Genomic DNA, 20315 nt, shown 5'->3' with positions numbered 1-20315 from the left:
AAAAGAAGCAAGCAAAGGAAATCAACATCAGGAGTGAAATATTGGATATGAAGGCACTGTAAAATTCAGTTTCATCATAGGAAAGTTTTAATCTTCTGACAACATTGGAATATGTTTGTATCCCTGTCATACGAGCTATTTATTTAGTGTTTATCTAAACAACCCTTCAAACTCCTTCATATCAAGTGAGAACATTTTTACAGGCCTCTGTGAACAACATCCAGCTGCAGTTAATTGAGAACTGTGCCACAAGAATGCTCGTGACGTTAAACACTCTCGCTCTGTGCTGTTTGTCCTTTCAGTCTCTTCACCTGCAGTTTTTCTTTATGTGCCTTTCGTGTGTCCTTCATGTTTCTCGTCCTCGTCCAAAGCACCATGAATTGCCTTGTTATTGCAAGGTGCTTACCTTGCCTTTGAAGGATCAATTATTTAAAGACATCGCATTTACAACCCGCTGTCAGCCAATCAGCCTCTTTCACTGCAAAATCAGAGGTTAAAGATCATTAACGGTACACTGACTCGATCATTTGCTGAAGCAGAGGGACGGACTGTACGGCCTCGCCTTACATCAGGACTACAGGTACTGTCGCTGATTTATTTCTTTTTCCTTGATATGAGGCTGCAAATGGTTTCCAAGGAAGCAAGAATCGACTCCACGCGTCACTTGTCGCACTGTTACATAAACTCCATTATGCAAGCACAAGCACGAGTGACTTAATGGGGAATTTTGATATTTAAATAAGCACTGATTTGTCAGTGTCCTTTGAAAGAGCACTCAATGCTGCTGTTTCTGTTTTGTGTGCAGCATAAACTAGGCAGGGCGAACGGAGGGAGGGACAGCAGTGTGTTGCAACTGGGGCTGATACAGTTTGCGTGAATGAGGGAGAACTGCCTTATCCAGCTGTGAAGAGACGAAGAGGAATCAAGGTGAGTAAGGCTTTTCTTTTGCATTCTGTTGGGGAGTACGGCACTCTGCTTTGTCTTTCTGCTCATTGCAAATATACACAAGAAAAGAAAAGTTATTAGAGTGTGGATAAGGAGAAATGAAGCATACATGATTTGCTGTAAGACCTGTAAAATCTCTAATGGAGCCTCGCCATCTTGCCCTTACAGCCATGAAGTCTCTCTGCCTGCTGCAGCTCGTGTGCTTGGCTGGTTGCATTGCTTCCAGATCCAGAGAATGGGCTCATCATGGTGCGCCCATATTTGCTGACCTCACGGTGCACGAGATGAAAGCTGTGCGGGCCTACCTGCACGGAATTCCCGAGATGGGGCTTACTAACGCTCGTAGCAGGGCTCTGAATAAGAACAGCATCCTACTGATGGAACTCCATTTACCCAAGAAGCATGAGGCCCTAAGAGCTCTGGACCGTGGACACGCCAAACCCCCACGCCAAGCTCGGGTCATTATCCAGTTTGGAAACCAGGCCCAGCCCAACATTACCGAGTATATTGTCAGTCCTCTGCCGTCCCCGACATCTCACGAAGTCAAGACTTTCAAAGGGGCAAAGCCCGTAACGTTTGAGTCCAGGCCTATTACTGTGGTAGAGTATGACCATGTCAACGACATCCTCAAGAAGATCACAAACAAAGCTCACAAACTCCTGTTTGAGACCACAGGAGGGTTTTCTTATAGCAACTGCTCTAACCGTTGCCTGACGTTCTCAGACATAGCCCCTCGCGGGCTGGATCCAGGGGAGAGGAGAACCTGGATCATGTTGCAGAAGTTTGTGGAAGGTTATTTCATCCACCCAATTGGATTTGAGGTACTCGTCAACCACCGGGATCTGGATCCGGAAAAGTGGACTGTTGAAAAGGTTTGGTACAACAGCGTGTATTTTGACAGCGTCGAGGAACTGGTAGAAAAGTATGAATCGGGGGAAGTGGAAAAGCTGAAACTACCTGATCACAGCGATGACGACTTTTACTCTACCTACATACCTCGTGGTCAGATCAACACTCCCACAAATATCCACGGGCCAAAGCTCGTCGAGCCTGAGGGGCATCGCTACCACATCGATCGCAACTTTGTTGAATATGCGGGATGGTCTTTTGCATATCGAGTCCGCGCATCTGCTGGGCTGCAAGTCTTTGATCTCCGTTTCAACGGAGAAAGAATCGCCTACGAGATCAGCCTCCAAGAAGCTATAGCCTTCTATGCTGGTGACACTCCTGCAGCCATGCAAACAAAGTACATCGATGCAGGTTGGGCAATGGGCACCTCGACTTTTGAGCTGGCACCAGGAATTGACTGCCCAGAAATTGCCACTTTTATTGACCTTTACCACTACTTTGATACAGACAAACCTGTGCGCCATAAGAACGCTCTCTGCATTTTTGAGATGACGATGGCTATGCCTCTGAGGAGGCATTTTAATTCCGACTTTCAGGGGGGCTATAATTTCTTTGGAGGGCTGGAAAACACTGTGCTCGTGCTGCGGACAACCTCAACAGTTTACAACTATGATTATATCTGGGACTTCCTCTTCTACCCGAATGGGGTGGTCGAAGTGAAGGTCAGCGCTACTGGATACATCCACGCCACTTTCTTTACACCTAACGGCCTTCACTATGGTTCAAAGGTGTACGACTACGTGCTGGGTAACCTGCACACACACCTCATCCATTATAAAGTGGACCTGGATATTGATGGTGAGTATCACAGTGTTTCTGTCAATCATGCGACTAATTTAAGCATAAACACATCCTCTTTTTGCTTGCACACCCCCGTAGAAACTGTTCAAATACAGAAATGAAAATAAATGCTGAGAATTAAGAGAACAAGACGCTTTGTGAAGTTGTTTGGCTTTATTATTCAAACACACACAGCACAATGTGGCCTCAGTTCACTGATAATGGCAAGAAGGCACCTCTGAGCTATGACTAAGCCTTTTACAGATGCCGTGTTAGATAAATAGGCTTTGTGGACTTTACCCAGCTGAAAAGGAAACAACTGTGTGCACTATCATTTGATAAGCGACACGTTTAAGTGAATAACTAACAACATCTTGTATTGATGTGGACAACTCTGTTACATTTCTCATGCAAAATCAATAATTTTGTAGAGGCATCACCAGACCAGACTCTCCTGACAGCTCTTTCCCCTCTCGCCACCACAGGTCGAGAAAACAGCTTTGAGACCCTGGATCTCAAATTTGTGAACTTCACAAATCCGTGGAGCCCAAAGCATTTCATCGTCCAGTCCAAGCTCCACAGGACGGAACACAGGACCGAGCGATCGGCCGCCTTCCGCTTTGGCAAAAAGTTTCCCCGCTACGTGCACTTCTACAACCCCAATAAGAAGAATAAATGGGGCCACCAGAAGGGCTACCGGATTCAGTTTAACTCACATGCACACAGTGTCCTCCCCAGAGGCTGGAGAGAGGAGAATGGCATCAGCTGGTCCAGGTAACATGTTTCCTTGACTAGGTATAATCAGTTGGTATAAACAACTTGAAAAAACCATAAAGATGTTAGAAATGAATTGATGAGCCAGGCAAATGTGCTGATGCAGGTGAAATCATTCATCACAGTGTATGAATGAGGCCAGCTGTGCTGCTTTCCCACTTGGTCTTTATGTTGATAATGAGAAAAATTCTCATTATTTCCTCCTGGTGGAAATGCTCTGAATGGAGCCACTGTGCATCTTCGTGCTGAACTCACATACTTGGCATTCATCTAACTCGCTGTATGATGCTCCCAAATCCACATCTGTGACTCCTTTAATATGCAAATATAAAAACGTACCACTCTTGCAGGCATTACTACAAGTTCATACAAGTAGGTGCTCACAGCACAAAGGCGGCACTTTGTCTCTATGTTTTCCTCACCTGTCATCTGTCAGAATGACAGACAAATGTTTCCTGGTGAAATGTTTCCGCCTAGATATCCTCTGGCTGTGACACGTCATAAGGATAGCGAAGCTACCAGCAGCAGCATATACACCCAGAATGACCCATGGGAACCTGCGGTGTCCTTTGAGGACTACATCCGCAACAACGAGGACATAGTCAATCAGGTGCAGTAGCAAACCTCGATCCACCTATACCTTATTGTCCCATATTTCCACACTGTGCTAACCTCAGCATGAAGTTAAACTGAGAGCTTTCTCATCGAAAATAAACCTGAAATATATTCCACAGAAAAAGCCAACATCAATAATGTTGTTTAAATCTACTTTTTTAGGACAAACACATCTCAGTGCTCGCTAACAGGTTTAGCAAGCTCCAGTAGCTTAATCGATACAGTCACCTATCTCAAATGTAATTCACATCCTGTTTTTACTGGTTTCAGGGAGTAACTATGTAATGAGTCACAATACACTGATAGATAGCGTCCTTCTAAGAGTTTATGTCGTTAGTTAGATCATTCATCATCACAGTAACTCAAGAATGACACACGTTCTTTCGTTTGGCCTTTAAGTAGATAAAAAAACAGCTAATCTGAGCACTATAGTAAAAATTCCACGGTCGTGTTTACTCTTCTGCATGCAGGACCTGGTAGCCTGGGTGACAGTGGGTTTCCTACATGTGCCTCACTCAGAGGACATCCCCAACACTGCAACTCCGGGAAATGCCGTGGGCTTCTTCCTCAGGCCTTTCAACTTCTTCAACGAAGACCCTTCCGTGGCGTCCAGAAGCACTGTCATTGTCCGGCCAGGCCAAGACGGCAAGCCCAAGATCCAGAGATGGACACCCGAGGTCATAGGTCACTGTGTGACAGATAAGCCTTTCTTCTACAACGGCACTTATGCAGGAGTCTAAAAGTGGTTGACACATATCATCTTTATTAAAGAAAACTGAAACAATTGCATAAATGTATATGTAGTCACAGTAATTTGTTGCTAGATTATAAAAGTGGCGCTTAAATTCTATTCTGTTTCATGCAATCTTGTTTTTTACTGCTTCAAATGAAAATCAAATGAGCTAAATATTAAAGTGTGTATAACACCAGCTCGACCCACTCATGTAATACGGCAGTGGTGTAGAAGCTGAGCCTCGAGAGCGCTGATAATCCTCCGATGCGTCGCCATGGATGAGGTTTAGCAGCAGCGGGTATCCAGGATGCTGGATGCCCTGTATCCGCCCTGCTTGGTCTAAACTGCTGCCCCCTCAGCGTGCTCTGCTTGCCCCCATGTCGGGAATGTTTTTGCTGAAAGACAAAAGGCCCCAGAAAGCAAACAGCCTGATTCCAGATCGTTCCCGGCAAACAGTGTGGGATACCACCTAGCTGCGGCGTTGCCCTTGGGAACCTGGCTTTCCATACAGTGCACAAAGTATCAGCAGCACATGTAAATGCGTTGGCCTTGTGTTATGGCATTTAAAAAAGTGCTACATAAAACTTGTTTAAATCATATTGTGTTTGATTTCATTTTGATTCAAACTGTTTACACTCAAGAGCAACCAATAAAAACAGGTGTTAAAACTCAATTCAATTCAATTCAATGTTATTTATATAGCGCCAAATCACGGCGACTTTTGTTGTATCCATTGTATCCAACAATTGTATCCATTGTTGTATCCATTGTATCCAACAATTGTATCCATTGTTGTATCCATTGTTGTATCCATTGTATCCAACAATTGTATCCATTGTTGTATCCATTGTATCCAACAATTGTATCCATTGTTGTATCCACTGTATCCAACAATTGTATCAATGTTGTATCCATTGTCATGTTTGATATATAAAAAAGTATCAAAATGAGTTTGTCTGAAAGGTAAACTGTGGTTTTAGTTTGGGGAAAAGGTATCCAGACAACTGTCGTGAGGATTTTTGCAATTGAAAAGGAAAAAAAAGAGAAAACATTTAATGTGTGTGTGCTGATGTTTAACAGGGCACACGGTAAAGGAGGGACGAGTGTGAAAGCTGTGGACAGCATTCGAGGAGGGGACAGAGGAACAAGCATTCCTACAGCTATCCCCATAGCAATGACAGCTATAACATCTGCAGTACTGAACAATAACAGTGTGAAATTTGATTTCACACATTCCTCATGTAACATTGATGCTTCCTTTGTTCCTTTTTCTTACTGAAAGTACAGTTATACAAGACCCATCTGTGCTAGAATCTCTATATGAAATACCACCTTACTGTAAACAGGGTCAATCTGAATTTTAATACCTTGAAGGGAAGCCAACAAAAAATGAAACGATGAAAAGAAATGTACAACAATAAGTAAAGTATTAGTTGCTGAGAATAAAAACTCTCATTTAACAAAGAGCCGGTGTGCGGAGATGCTGACCTGTTGCCATCTAGTGGTTTCTTGAATAGTTGTTCTGCTTCACTAGAATCATGACGTCGGGTTGGATCAAAATCCTGACCCAGGCATAAAGCCCAAACTTCATATCTTATCTCTGATTTCTTACATTGCAGCGTTCACCCTGTTTTTCCTCTCTCATAACATCATGACACATCCTGGGATCTTTGCCATCATCTATCAGAGGCCTTTGGTTGTTTACAGGAAGTTGTGTGTTCCTGTGACCTTCCAGAAGATTAAACGTTGTGTTAATCTTTGTTGTTCGAGCATGCATGCAGATCCCTTTGGGACCCACTTTTGCTTTTGAGATTCATTAGTTCCTCATGGCTGTTATGTAAATTTGAAGTTTCGTGAGGTTTTAATTTGATTTTGCAAAGGAGCCAGATGTGCAGCAGCAGTCTCTGTGCCTTTTGACCAAGAAGAATAACAAGCACAGAACAAATTGTTCTGTTATTGACTTGCTGTGGTCACAGAATATAATTGGAACATTCAGTGGAACAGATAACTTGTACAGGCGAGTACATCATGTGTTGAAAGATTACATGTTGACATGATGCTATGGATCCGATTCAGTCAGGACAGCGCCGCACAGGAATTACGCTCCTTCCTGTTGATCACTCGCTGATCACACAGTTACGTCCCGTTTGGCACAAAGAACAGATCTAAAAATCTAGATCGGTTTAATTTCTGTCCTTTCTGTGTTGTGTCTGTAACTTGTCTTTCATCTGGGTTTGTATCACATTTAGGTATTTAGCATCGCGCACTTAGTTCATACATAATCTACGCAGATGAAGTCCATCACACAATCCTGTTCTGTTGCCTCCGAGTTGACCAGGATGTCGACCAGGAAGTAGAGCAGGTCATCTACTCATCGGAACGTTGGCAGTTGGATCCCTGGCTGCTCCAGTCTGCATGCCGAAGTTTCCTTAGGCAAGATACCGAACCCCGATGCTATCATTTGAATGTAAATGTTACACACTCCACTCTCGATGAGAAGCTTTGGCGTGGGGGAGCCCTGATTGTTCTGCAGAGACATTTGCTGCCGGATACTCGATGGTCAGTTCGTGTGCTTGGAGACACTCTCGATGGAGGACACTGAACGAGAGCTACCGTTATGAACCATGATAACAGAGCTCTGGCTGATCGGAGCTGCCTCTGACCTGGCTTATCGAAGAACAAAGAAAGCGGTTACAGCTTTCCAAAACCCCCACTAGGGTCGCCGACACGATTGACGATGGGCAAGCTGTGAGTACTGAGACTGTGTTTATGGAACACCATATGGGAAGCTCACGGCTTTGCAATGGGAAATAGACCTGGTTTCCGCATTAACCCAAACAATCATCTCCCTCACTCATGCAGCTCCTGAACAACAAATTCTTGTCCCTGATAACCGGACTATGTTTAGTCTCTCTGACCCGATCCTTCAAGGACCCCTGGTTTGGCTGAAGGACTGCTGACTTTTGCTCAACCGGGTGAAAGGACACTGCTGTCTACATTGGCTTACTCTAGCCCTGCTCACCCAACCCTGTTGCTTGTCACGTGTTTTCATGGTGTCACGGTGTGAAGATTCATGTTTTCTGTTCTCATACTGATCCCCTATCAGGAGCTCAGTTCTTTTTTTTCTCCTCTCCTGTTTTTCTATACCTTACCTGTTCTGACCTGTCTCCCCAATGTGATGTTTGTGTAATGTTTGTATGGTTGGAAGAGGTCCAATTTCGCTGCAGGCAAATAAAGACTTCATCATCATCATCATCATCATCATCTTTTAAAGAACAGAAAAAAGCGCTTGTATGGATGGGTGTTGAATGGGTGAATGAGGCATACTATATAAAGAAAAACACTATAGAACATCAACCATTTACTCCTCCCTTACCAAGGAAGCAACAAGGCTGGGGTGTAATGTTCCTCCCTAACCTAATGTTCTGTGAAATAGAGCGTTGCACTTCCTGATTGACTGCTCTTATTGGCTGTCAGATAAAGGTGATGTTCAGTCGCATCCTTCACCTCTCCATGAAATTGGGATAATACAGAAGAAACAACTAGTTTCTCAGTCTTTTCTCATAGATATATGTGAGAGGCAGTACAAAGAATACAGCTACAGTTGTTTGTTTGTTTGTGTGTGTTTCGGCGTACAGATAGACTGGAACCTCATGTAGTCCCCCTGTTGGTCGGTAGGGGGCAGACGTACATTCTCCAACCTGCATTGTTCCCATTTCAGGTGAAGAAGAAGATGGTTACTGGGGTAACGTCAACATCATCTCGAGCCGCTGACTTTCTTCCAGCTAGCGTTTCCTTCTTTTTCGTTTATTTCTCTTTTCAGGTAAACCGCCGACTGGAAGTTATACAGGCGTATAAAACAGACCGCAGAGAGACCATCTTCAGGTGAGAAGCTGCGTTATCTCACGGCTAACGCCGGGACGTTTACCGAAGCTTTCGTAAACGAAGCTAAGCGAAAAAGTCTCAGCTAACAAGTTAGCAATAGCCGAACGAAGCTTCAAAATTGTAGTTTTAACAGACTACGCTGTCATAACGACGCACAGCGATGCGGGTCAGTGTGATATCAGTGCAGTGTTTGTGCACACACGCGCACACGAAACAAATCATGTTTCTAAATCAAAGTAAACACGTGACATTTGTTATTATTTAGCAGTTTGGTTTAATCAAAGGAGCTTCTTTCCTCTTTTTAGCAGTGTGCACATCTTTGGGTGGTATGAAATGATGTGGTTACTGTTTCTCCAAGGCAACAGGAACAGTGACAGACTGAACTAAATTAAATAATACAATAAATTACAAAGTTAAAAATATAGGAAATAACATAAAAATGGCTCCATCCAGCCAGCAGCTCCACGTGTCTGATTTGTTACTCAGTGTTCCTGTTTGTAGAGGTGGGAATCACCATACATCCCACGATACGATATTATTGCAATTTTTAAAAATATTTTGCGATATTCAGATTCTGTACATAAAGGTAAACTTTATCAATATTCATTTTATCTAATATCAAAGTCTCACACTCAGTCTTTCTCTCATTTCAGTTTTATTGTTGACAAACTGAACGGTTTGTATCACAGTCTAGTCCAACTTAACTGAATCAACCATCTGGTACAATTATAGCTATTCTGAACTATGCAGTTTATGAAAACTATGCAGCCCCTTCAGCAACTGAAGAATTTGAAAGTAAATTAAAACAAAATATAATTTTACATTAAATAAAAAAGTTTTAAACTTAATTAAAATAAAACATGTCTTAAATTAAAATAAGTAAACTGTCATGTTTATTGCTGCCAAAAAAACAAGTTAAACACATTTGGACAGTGAAGGAATGTCAGGATTCTTGCTCAGAAAAAGGATCAACATGCTCTGAAGTCAGAGCACAAAAACCTTTTTGTAACAAAATATTGATTTCTGCTGTCCCTGTATCCATACATTATTAGCAAACAAAATATCACCATACTACACAGTATCCATTTTTTCCCCCACCCCTACCTGTTTGTGTGTCCACTAGTTTTAGGCATCATGGCAAGCCAGCGGCCTCCGTCCAGCATGGGCCGGCCGATGAGCCGCAGCGGATCTGTGGTCCCTGGTGCTGTGAGACCCCCTACAGCTATCCAGCCTCCTCCTACAGCTATGCGTGTTGCAACTGGGGTAAGCCATCAGCAGCATGGATACGCTATAGCTTTGAGATATTGAGTGTGTTATGTTCAGTCTGAAAATAAAATTGTTTGCTGATGATGTTGTGGTCTTAGCATTTATAAAGCCACAGTTGTGCTGATTCTGTGTTTCTGCGCGCCCAAGAAATGAGTGCCAGGTTTTACTGAGCCTATGTGTAACACTATGTACCAACTTTGGCAAGAAAAAAGACCAAAAATAAAATGGACATTGTGCTTATAATGCATTTTTATAATGCACTTTTGTAATCTTGTGTGCAGTTCTGAGTACAGACTGTTTTCCCTTCCCTACATGTGTGTTGTATCTAATATGAGAAAAAAGATGAGTATGAGGTTTAGAGAGAGTAACATGGTTATTGTCAGATTTCCTTTAGATATCGTGATAATATTGTCACTGTGAATTCTTTCAGCCACAACTAAGGCACTGCATTTCCTCTTCCAGATGGTCCCAGGGACCAGTGCTCATCCAGGTTTGAGGGGTGGCATCCCCGTCGCCTCCCCCGGAGTCCTGACAGCACCGATCAAAGTGACTGAGAGGCCGGTCACCCAGCAGGGGCTCAGTGGGATGAAAACTGGCATGAAAGGTATGTTTTCTTCTTGGATATTTTTCTGATTGTGTTTCTGTTTAATATATAAACAAACCTGTGACCTCCCTCCCACATTTCCTTTACCAAAGGACCTCAGAGACAAATTTTGGACAAGTCCTACTACTTGGGTCTTCTCAGGTAACACATACTCACTGGCATTAACAGTAGCTACTTATGTCAAAGTAAAGGAGTGCATAAACCATAGGTCAGCTCGATCACTTCACAAAAGATGCAAACATACTGAGCACATTCACATTTCTTAGAGTTGGTCTTGAGTTAAAATGTATTTATTTTTTCACCATAGATACAAATGTGATCTTTTTACGCTGCTCGTGAAAAATTCTATCGATGTGAAATTTGTTCTTCTGCCAGGAGTAAGATCAACGAGTTGACCACAGAGACCAGCAAACTGCACAAAGAGATCGAGAGCTACAACCAGGAGAACTCCGTCTATCTCTCTTATGAAAAGAGGCGGGTGGTGTTCTTCTTCTTCTTTTATGACCAAGTTTCCTTTAACAGTTATAGAGTGAAAGATGAAATCCACTGAATCCAGATGAACACTGTATAATGTCCCCACATTGTAACCCCGTGATGTGTGTCTGCTGCAGGGCTGAAGGCCTCGCTGCTGAGATTAAGGATATGCAAGGCCAGCTTGCTGACTACAATATGGTAAACAGCAACAATGTTGTTAAACACTGAAAGATTGTATCCACTGTTTCACTGTGTTGTTGAGGAATGTCTAACTGAAGCAGTCGGCCATGATGACTTAGGCTACGTCCACACGTACCCGGGTATTTTTGAAAACGCAGATTTTTCTATGCGTTTGCACCTTTCGTCCACACGTAAACGGCGTTTTCGGTCACTGAAAACTGAGATTTTTAAAACTCCGGCCAGGGTGGATATTTTCTAAAACTCAGTTTTTGCATTTACGTGTGGACGATAAAAACGCAGAAAACGGAGAAAACGCAGCGTCAAAGGTGTGCGCCTTTTTTGACGTCACACTGTGCGCCACGTTATTGTTTCGGTGAAATGAATTTCTACAATACTGTTACTGTTAATTGTCTCTGCAGTGTTTAAATGCTTACATATACACACACAGTTACTGTCCCTCCACACATACCACTCGGTTCTGCTTCTATGCCCCAGCTTTGTTTACTTTTTCCCACCGAGGCTTCTAGACTTCTGATTGGCCAACATTTCTGCACAGTTAGGAATATAGCGCCACCTGCTGCTTTGGCATGTTCATAGCAGCGTTTTCCTTCATTTCTGCCTTTACGTGTGGACGGGATTATTTTTTAAAATAAAATGGAAAATCTCCATTTTCAAAAATACCCGTGTACGTGTGAACGTAGCCTTAAAATAGACGATGTAAACTTCCCACTTCAGGGACAGTAACTATTTGATTGCAGGTGTTACGATGTTGTGAGGTTGTGTTTCCAGTTTTCAGTGAATGCGTTAAACACTGGACTCATTTTTTCTTCACTTTTGTATTTTTTATTTGTGTTTCCAGCTTGTGGACAAGCTCAACACCAACACAGAGATGGAGGAAATGATCAACGACTACAACATAGTAAGTAATCCATCGAAACAATATAAAAGGGTTTTTCATGAACTGGAAACATAGTGAAAAATTCTCCCTTTAACTTTTTGATCTCGTGTTTAGTTGAAAGCCGAGAACGACAGCGAGGCAGAAAGCATCGATAACATCTTCACCGAGAGGAGAGAGTAAGTGCACACGTTCTCATAAAGACACTTATGTCTCCATTAGACAGTTTTATGTTCACAAATACACTTTCTTATTTTCAGAATGAAGTGCTAGGACATTATTTAATTTAGCCTGATGGCTAGTTGTCACATGAGTCATAAAACATTATTTAAAAAGAATCAGATATGTGCAGGTAGGAGACTTTTGAACACAAACACAACAGGAAACAACTGCTTGTTATGTAAAGATGAAGCAGCAGTGGAGTTTTCTTAATAAAACTGGTAAAATAAATGCCGTGTAGACACGTGAGCAAACAAACACGTGGAGTTTTTTATCTGAAACACTTGCAAACTGTTTTCAAACCACCGTAAATTGAGGTTCGTATAACACTGCACATTGCTGCTGGTGTTGTCGAGTCAGGAAGACGCCTCTTTAGTGCCACTGGAGGTAAAAACTCTTGTAAACCATGTGACTTCATCGTTCTAGTGCCAAAGAAGGATAAAGCTGTCGATCTAACTGGGCGCTCACACACTGACACTAATGGCTCAGATTACAGGAAGTGTTCTGTACTTGAATATTGTTCTTCTAGTGGTCAAAAAGTGGAGTCAGGATTGTTGCAGACTCCTCGTAGCTGACAACAGTGTACTAATGGAAGTATCCGGGCAACAATGCAGGTCGCGGAGTTAAGAGCCTGAATTTGTTCTTTCAATAACGAACAGTACAACTCTCACACAATATGAGTGATTTTGTGACCCGTGAAATGATAAAACTCAGCGGTGTTTATCAAACAGCAGGTTTGCCACTGAATGGATTGTATTGTGTTTGCGGTTTGGTTTCTCATCATCGTCGTTTCTGCTCGCGCACGTCACTCTTCTCTCCTGATATATGGATCCTCAAAGTACTCCTGCTCCTCGTCTATCTGTCTGTTCATCTGTTCAAAGCTGAATGTTTGATTGGTCGTGTGTCTTCCCGTCGCTGAGAACTCTGTCGACACGAAATCCTCGTCGCCCTCCTCGACTTCTTGTCGTAACTGCCGATGCCTGTAGTTGTGGAAGAGCTTGTACCAGGACGGCCCCTTGACGGCACATACGATGAGCGCGGAGGTCGTTACCGCCAAGATCGCGACGGATGCTGTGAATTTCCACGTGTTGCCGAGCGCGGGTGTCGGGTCTAGTTTGGGTTTGAGGATGGAGACGGGGTTATGAGCTTGCATTTGTGCGTCCACGTATTTAAGTGGAGAAAATGATCTGATGTCGTACCTTTGCTGATGCTGTTGTTCTGACTGGTTGACTGCGTGGTCGTCATAGTAACTGATGGGCCCGACGTGTGTTGAGGGCGGACCGGTGTTTTTGGTTTCTGAGGGTCTGGAGTGACGGTGGGTGATAATGTGGAGCACAGTGCTGCAGCACTAAGAAGATCTCGTCCAGCCTGCTCTGCTGGAGATGCACAGACGACATGTGGTCCTCCTGCAGCCACACACCATTTCCTTCAGTCTTACATGTTCTTTAAGTTAAGTTAGAACAGTTTCTTCACATAGAAAGGGATTTTAAACACTGGCCTCATTATCTCTCTATACTACACTCCTACTTGTTTTCATTCAAAGCAGTACTTTTGGCTATACTGGGATAAATCTTTAACAATGATGTGAAAATAAAGTTCACTGATTGATCCAAGAGAATCACTGAAATTTGCAACATGGGACATATGATTTAATAATCAAGCTACCAGCAACATTTTCCTTTAAGTAAGTAACCAGACCATCGCTCAGTTTCCCCAGTAGACATTTTTTGCTCACTAAGGCAGAGCATTCAACTCTATATGGCACAGGTGTCGAACTCCAGGCCTCGAGGGCCAGTGTCCTACAGGTTTTAGATGTTTCCTTGATCCAACACAGCTGATTTAAATGGCTAAATTACCTCCTCAACATGTCCTGAAGTTCTCCAGAGGCCTGGTAATGAACTGATTACTTGATTCAGGTGTGTTGACCCAGGGTGAGATCTAAAACTTGCAGGACACCGGCCCTCGAGGCCTGGAGTTTGACACCCCTGCTATATGGGAACCAGGTTGTATATGGTGGGTGCTCTCCTGCATATATGCTGCTTTTTTTATGGTACGGCTTTATGGTAACCATCACCAAAGTGTCACCACATCACCTGTCTGCAGTTTAAAAGGAAGCAGACAAAAGCACTTATGTTCTTATGTGTTGATCAGCCGTGTGAGCTTTAGGTTCTTTAGGTAATTCTGGCTTCCAGTAACATCATTTGCCAATAATCTTTCAAATAAAACCTCCATACCAGCTGTGCGAGTCTCTTACATGGCTCATAGATTGTAAGTAAAAATGTGCCGCTGTAGGTTTCCTTCAAATAAAGATGCACTGCTCAAAAAAAGTTCAGGAACACTTTGAATACCGGTCTCAGTGGGGGGAAAGCCACGCTGGATACTGATATGGATTGGGGAATGTTTTAGGAACGAAAAGATGGGAATGAAAATGATCAACCTAGAGAGGGCCGAATTCAAAGACACAACGCAAATAAAAGTGAAGCAATGATGCAGCCAGTCTGTTGTCCCGATCCCTGATGTCAGGCAGGTGCTGTTGCCTAGCCTGTAGACATCTGTGTGTCCCCCCCCATAGATATGCCTCCCCAGACCATTCCTGACCCACCACCAATCTGGTCGTGCTGAACGGTGTTACAGGCAGCACAACGTTCTCTACAGCTGCTCCAGACCCTTTCACATGTGTCACGTGACCTCAGCACACTCATGAACTGTGTTTGTGGCACCGTTCATCTGGGAAAAATGTTCCTTTCTTTTTTTGAGCAGTGTTTATAGTTTTCAAACTGCTGTAATTGACTCATTAGCTCCCAGAAAGGGTCACAGGTCAGCCAACATTTAAAACCGTGTGATGAAAATTACTACCCATGGTAACATTTGCTGCGTCGATCTGTCCAATGATGGTCAGCAGGGGACAGGAGCAATTCCAGGGGTTTCCCTGTAGGTTCAGTACCTGATGGGACCAGACAGAGCGAGGTAAATGAACTAATAACACATCCTGTACAGGAAACACTTACATGTGCAGCCCTAAACCCCCATACACATGCATGCATTTCTTTATGTATGTCATGTCTAGATTAGTTATAACTAAACTCTAAGTTTGCAGATTCTTTTTGAAATGCTCGCTTTACCTGTAACTTGCTCAGCCCACTGATCAGCTGTGCAGGGAGGCTTGTTAGCGAGTTGTTGGTCAAGTCCAACTCTGTCAAGACATCCAGGTCACTGAAAGCCTGAGGGTCAAGGCTACAAAAACAGCACAGCAGAAGAAACTGCAGTTACACTTGATTACATACCACACTGTACTTGGATATATTACTAAAATGCAACAGTAGTAGGTTCTAGCAAGTATCCACCAACATCAAAATCAAACCAGTTTAATAGTCGGTGTTTAACACACAGTATACTTAAAGCTAGGGATGCAACGATACCAATTTTTTCAAACCGATACGATACCGATACTTGGATCTGAGTACTTGCCGATACAGAGTACAAAAAACGATACTTCTACCACACACACACACACTTCCCTGCCGATAAAAAATAAAATCTAAATAAAAATGACCACAAAAAAATTTCAAGTGAAAAATAAGCACTTCTGTTAAATTATTGCAGAGTCTCCACATTGTAATTTAACAAAATATCACTGAACTATTGGCACTGTCTCGAGCTTTCAGAATAATAAATAAACACTTCTGTTTGGAATCAAATAAATACAAATTAGGTTTGAGAATAAAATAAACTTTTAAATTATTGCAGAGTGTCCACATTGTAAACAAACAAACAAAATAATTATTATAAAATAAATAATAAATAAAATAATAATTGTCCCCCTAGTGGCCAATCTAACAAACTACAACAGAAATGACCAGCCACCCTCTGATTAATGAAATAAGTTAGTATCGGTTCATGGTATCGGTTAACTTTTACGAGTATGAGTACACACACATTTTACAGTATCGGCCCCGATACCCGATACCAGTATTGGTATCGGTGCATCCCTACTTAAAGTAGCTAATTAGCATTTAGCTAGAAGTTAGACTTTTGCTAGCCTACTGACCTGCTGATGTTGTTTCTGGTGAGAGACAGCACTCTGAGGTTCGGCACCACAGAGAAGTATTTGGCTGGAATAGCAGTGATCCAGTTAGCATCCAAGTGGAGCTCTACCAGGCTGGGATAGCTAGCTAGTGCTTGTTTGTCCGTGTCATTCAGAGTAATTAGGTTCCATTCAATCATCAGTTTGGTAACATTTACATTTTGAGAGTTTTCAGGGATGACTTGAAGATGTTTGTTGGTGAAGTTTGCTGTCAGCTGATGGGTGGAACAGGAACAATTGTTATAGAAAACTGGAAAAATATAGAAATAGACAGCTGGAGCAAAATGGTGTTGAAGGCCAGAACTTTTCTTACGGTTTCACCGTCTTTCACTGTCTCAGTATTTTTCACCAGCCCTGCAGTGAGCCACAGCAGGAGGAGAGGCTGCCAGCACCGCTCCATCACACCACACTGCAAGGAAATGATACAACGTCCTGTAACCAACACGTGACAGAGAAAACACGCTCATTTATCTGGGCTCTTAAGAAAACCAGTAATTAATTCATTTTTTGCCTGGTAGAATTCAGCTTTTTGATTGGAAAAGCGTTACTACGGCACAGATATCGACGAAGCCCAATTATGTAGTTGGACTAAAATAATCTGACTAACATCAACTCCATTCATACACAAGGTTTGCATAAGTTACAGTTAAAAAAGAATCATTTAGCCTGTCAGTAAAGTTTATTTTCTGAAATACATGTTTAGCTCCTCCCCCTTTAAGCCAGCGTTCTTTGGATTGGCTGTGCCTCTTAAAAACAAGGTTGCGTGACACAGTAGCAGCTGAAGACCACAAAGAGATGAAAAATATCAGCGATGCTGTGAAAAGTGTGAGACAAGATTTTGTAAATAAGTATTGGCCGATGTTTACACTGAGCACAGCACGTCATGAGGACAAATACTCACAAATACGAGTGATACAAAGTGTCATAAATGTGCATTCTAAGTAATGGCCAGCAGGGGGTGCTGCAGAAAGTCTAATATATGGCAACAGTAAAACAGCGCTTGGGTCTCTTGATCACTGACCTTATGATGACTTTCATGATAAGCTGATGGTCTCAGTTTCACATGAAAACAAAACTACACAGATCTTTCAATGATGGAGGAGGATAAAACTTTACCACAACGTCCGTGTGTTCTTGTTACCAAACAGCAGGATGGTGACAGTGTAAAAGGCAGCTTGAGGCTTTACAACGTTTTGTTTAAAGTGTTTGAGTCAAACAGCAGGTAGGCGGAGCACAGCTCGCTGACATCACAAAGAGCAGAAGGAAAAAAACTGTTCAGAATCTGGTGAAAATAGCCTTTAGAGTCGGGAGCTATTAAGCCATCTAACCTGAGGATAAAAACATTACCCATCATTGCACGTCATAGTCCTCTTTATATACGACACAGCATTGGACTCCATTAACAGAAAACATTATCATATTTCTATGAATTCTTTGTATGTGCAGTGAGCTGAGAAATCGGGCACTTTGCAGCATAAACCCGAGGTCAGAGTACAGCAGAGATAAAGCTCTGTGTTAGGGAGCGAGTGTGGTTGTTGAGTGCACACTGATGCTGGAGCGTCTTTTTCACGTCTCACAGAGAAAAGAAACGTCAGCGCACGTCTTCTTTTGAAGGACACATGTAGAAATGTGTCTCACAATCACAACTCCTGTCTGGTTTTCACAGTTTCTCTTTATACTTGTTGTGTAATCATCTTTTACTAATGAAAAGTAGCAGAAGAATCTTACCTTCTTCTACACGCACTAAGATGAACCTTCGTCCTGTGTTCCTCTCACGCAGTCAGCGTACCGAGTGACCTTTGTTCCTTGTAAAACAAGTGTGCACTCTGTGCTAACTGTTTATGATTGATCAAGTTGGTCCTCCCATCTTTGCTGTCTTCCTTCTTCTGCCTACAAGTATCTCTTAGGTTACTGTTGGAAATGCTCATCTAAATATATATGTGAACTAGTTCAAGGTGTAATTCTGCAAATGACTGAATATGATTAATGACAAGCCTTTTAGTTCTTTTAACGATGAATGATGAATGAAAAAATGTTTCAGCAACATTTGCAAACTATTGTAAACATTGTAGTGATTAATAGTGCTGTGAAAGTGAGCAGGCACAGCAGCAGACTGGGTTACATACCTGTGAGGAAAATCAAGAGAAGTGCATGACAGCTGAACAAGAATCCCCACATTCCTACTCTTCCACTGAAGTAGAGACTGATGTAAATGTGACGGGAAGAAAGCTGGAGCTGCACCGTCTCTGGGAAAGTCGGGTTTCGGCACAGAGGAGGGAATGTTGAGACTGGAGGAGCTGATCTACATCACAGGGGTCGGGTTCAAGTGTAAACGTACGATGGGAATGTTTATTCAAGAGTTTTGTGCTGTAGTCTTCCTCCATGAGTCCCAGAGCAGGGGTGTCAAACATAAGGCCCACGGGCCAGGATCAGCCCTCCAAAGTCTCCAGTCTGGCCCACTGTGGAAAATGAAGGAGGGCATAAACCTTCTACGGTGACGCCGTGCTCCATGACCACTCGTACTGTACCAAAGTAAATAAGTCGTAGATAAACCAATAAATGGCAGAAAGTTGCTCGTTTTTCACTGGCTACTATAGAAATGTATCATTTTTATATTCGGTTCATAAAGAAAAACAGAAAAAGGACAAAAATGTTCATCTTTGAATTACAGGACAGTCGGCACACTCTGGTTTAGCTCAGCGGGATGATCAGGAGGTCATACGGCGTGTGGCCGGACAGCAGTAGGCCCGGGTTTGAGTCCGATCCACGCTAAGCCTTCGCTGCATGCCCCCCCCACACACACACACACCCTCATGTCTCTATGGAATAAGGGCTAAAAAGGCCCCGAAATTAAAAAAAAGAAAGCTTATTTTTTTCTTACAGTTTAAGTGCAAAGATACTGAGATGTATTATTGAATTGTTTTTGTGTTTTTATGTTGAAATATCTCAGAGAAAGAGCAGTTTGACTGATGCTGCCAGCTTCACATCATAGTCATGCTTCAGTCCTGTGATGTAGCAGGAAACAGGAGGAAGCTTTGACCACAGCTGCTCGATTCTGTCTCCGTTCGTCGTTGGTTGGTGCAGTAAAGAATGAAAATGAATAATCTGCTTTGCCTTATTTCTCATGTGGAACGTTTTGCTTGTCCAGCGTTCAGTCAGGGTCTCCATAGACACACCTGAGGAGGTGGGTTGCAAAGCAGCTTGTGCCACAACTTAAGCAGCTTAGATAGCCTGACCCGATGTTAGCTGATGTGTAGAAGCGTTTGGCATCCTTTACCTGTCTGCACTGTCCACTCTGTCCACTCTGTCTCATCTGTCTGCTCTGCAGGAGAGAGGAGGCGATCAGGGCCATCGAGGAGGAGGTCAGGAGAGAGAGGCGCGTTGCTGATGAAGTCGTCCAAGCCATGCCGGCAGCAAAGCAAGAGAAATATTTCACCATGACAACCACTAATGAGGAACTGCTGCAGGTGAAGCTGTAGTTGTTGTGGGGAAAGAGGAGATTGGTTCATGTCAGCAGGCATGATGAAATCTCACTCTGGCAAGAACTCAGCTGATTCTTTTGTTTCGCAGGAGCTGACTGTTCTCCAGGAGGAGCTGGACGTCCTAATAACGAGGAAGGAGGACTATGAAGCCGTGAGTCGGGTGAAGGGGACGGTGTGAGCGAGGTGGAGGAGCAGCATGGCGTTTTACGTGAACGATCCTCGTTGCAGGAGCTGTCCCACTCGCAGATAAAGCAGGAGATGGTTCGGCTTCACGAGACCTTGTCAGCGCTGGAGGCCAAACGAGACGCGATGGAGGCGGAGCAGAAGAGCCTGGGTTCACCGCAGGAAGAGCGAGAGAAGTTATTTAAGCAGGTGTGCGCGCTGGCTCATCGGTCACTGCTACATCAGAGAGGACGGGAGGGGTTTGATGAAATGTCACAGAAACTTTTACAAACAGGAAATAGATTTGT

At 43.1% G+C, this 20315-nt stretch overlaps 3 protein-coding genes across 4 annotated transcripts in view; 2 read left to right on the top strand and 1 right to left on the bottom strand.

Moving 5' to 3' along the window:
• The first annotated feature begins 334 nt into the window (after nt 1-334).
• On the top strand, nt 335-5429 carry aoc1 (amine oxidase copper containing 1). 2 transcript variants are annotated; one of them, XM_085173108.1, is made up of 6 exons: nt 335-580; nt 806-927; nt 1114-2652; nt 3120-3408; nt 3886-4018; nt 4494-5429. In XM_085173108.1, exons 3-6 carry the CDS (start codon nt 1116-1118, stop codon nt 4761-4763), a joined length of 2229 nt encoding a protein of 742 aa, XP_085029234.1. In that variant the 5' UTR covers nt 335-580; nt 806-927; nt 1114-1115; the 3' UTR covers nt 4764-5429. The 2 variants fall into 2 exon arrangements, with proteins under 2 accessions (XP_085029234.1, XP_085029233.1); XM_085173107.1 differs by lacking the exons at nt 335-580; nt 806-927 and having other exon boundaries at nt 953-2652.
• A 3042-nt stretch (nt 5430-8471) lies between these two features.
• The window catches only part of ift74 (intraflagellar transport 74), a 20071-nt gene continuing 8227 nt past the window's right edge, over nt 8472-20315 (top strand). The window contains exons 1-11 of the mRNA XM_085173109.1: nt 8472-8641; nt 9765-9904; nt 10370-10511; nt 10604-10652; nt 10887-10985; nt 11123-11183; nt 12025-12084; nt 12178-12239; nt 19692-19830; nt 19934-19996; nt 20074-20217. Of these exons, the coding sequence (XP_085029235.1) occupies nt 9776-9904; nt 10370-10511; nt 10604-10652; nt 10887-10985; nt 11123-11183; nt 12025-12084; nt 12178-12239; nt 19692-19830; nt 19934-19996; nt 20074-20217 (948 nt within the window). The 5' untranslated portion in view covers nt 8472-8641; nt 9765-9775. The remainder of the gene's footprint in view (nt 8642-9764; nt 9905-10369; nt 10512-10603; nt 10653-10886; nt 10986-11122; nt 11184-12024; nt 12085-12177; nt 12240-19691; nt 19831-19933; nt 19997-20073; nt 20218-20315) is intronic.
• LOC146510772 (leucine-rich repeat-containing protein 19-like) lies at nt 12234-18893 on the bottom strand. The gene is made up of 6 exons (XM_085173110.1): nt 16677-18893; nt 16328-16578; nt 15402-15513; nt 15136-15223; nt 13479-13685; nt 12234-13389 (listed from the first exon to the last, which is right to left on the bottom strand). The coding sequence occupies exons 1-6, from the start codon at nt 16761-16763 to the stop codon at nt 13085-13087; spliced, it is 1050 nt and encodes a 349-aa protein (XP_085029236.1). The 5' UTR covers nt 16764-18893; the 3' UTR covers nt 12234-13084.

Source organism: Neolamprologus multifasciatus, chromosome 9, assembly GCF_963576455.1.
Source record: "Neolamprologus multifasciatus chromosome 9, fNeoMul1.2, whole genome shotgun sequence".
NCBI lineage: Eukaryota > Metazoa > Chordata > Actinopteri > Cichliformes > Cichlidae > Neolamprologus > Neolamprologus multifasciatus.
Note: the sequence above shows the minus strand (reverse complement) of the source record. Positions and strands in the feature narration are given on the sequence as shown.

What these genes read in the sequence shown, in the direction of transcription:
- aoc1 (XM_085173107.1), top strand. Translation starts at nt 1,086, where the DNA reads ATGGAGCCTCGCCATCTTGCCCTTACAGCCATGAAGTCTCTCTGCCTG. An exon ending in AGTGGACCTGGATATTGATG is followed by an intron (nt 2,653 to 3,119) that starts GTGAGTATCACA and finishes TCGCCACCACAG; the next exon opens with GTCGAGAAAACAGCTTTGAG. An exon ending in ACGAGGACATAGTCAATCAG is followed by an intron (nt 4,019 to 4,493) that starts GTGCAGTAGCAA and finishes TTCTGCATGCAG; the next exon opens with GACCTGGTAGCCTGGGTGAC.
- LOC146510772 (XM_085173110.1), bottom strand. Translation starts at nt 16,763, where the DNA reads ATGGAGCGGTGCTGGCAGCCTCTCCTCCTGCTGTGGCTCACTGCAGGG. An exon ending in ACCAGAAACAACATCAGCAG is followed by an intron (nt 15,514 to 16,327) that starts GTCAGTAGGCTA and finishes CTGTTTTTGTAG; the next exon opens with CCTTGACCCTCAGGCTTTCA. An exon ending in CGCAGCAAATGTTACCATGG is followed by an intron (nt 13,686 to 15,135) that starts GTAGTAATTTTC and finishes GTGTGGCTGCAG; the next exon opens with GAGGACCACATGTCGTCTGT.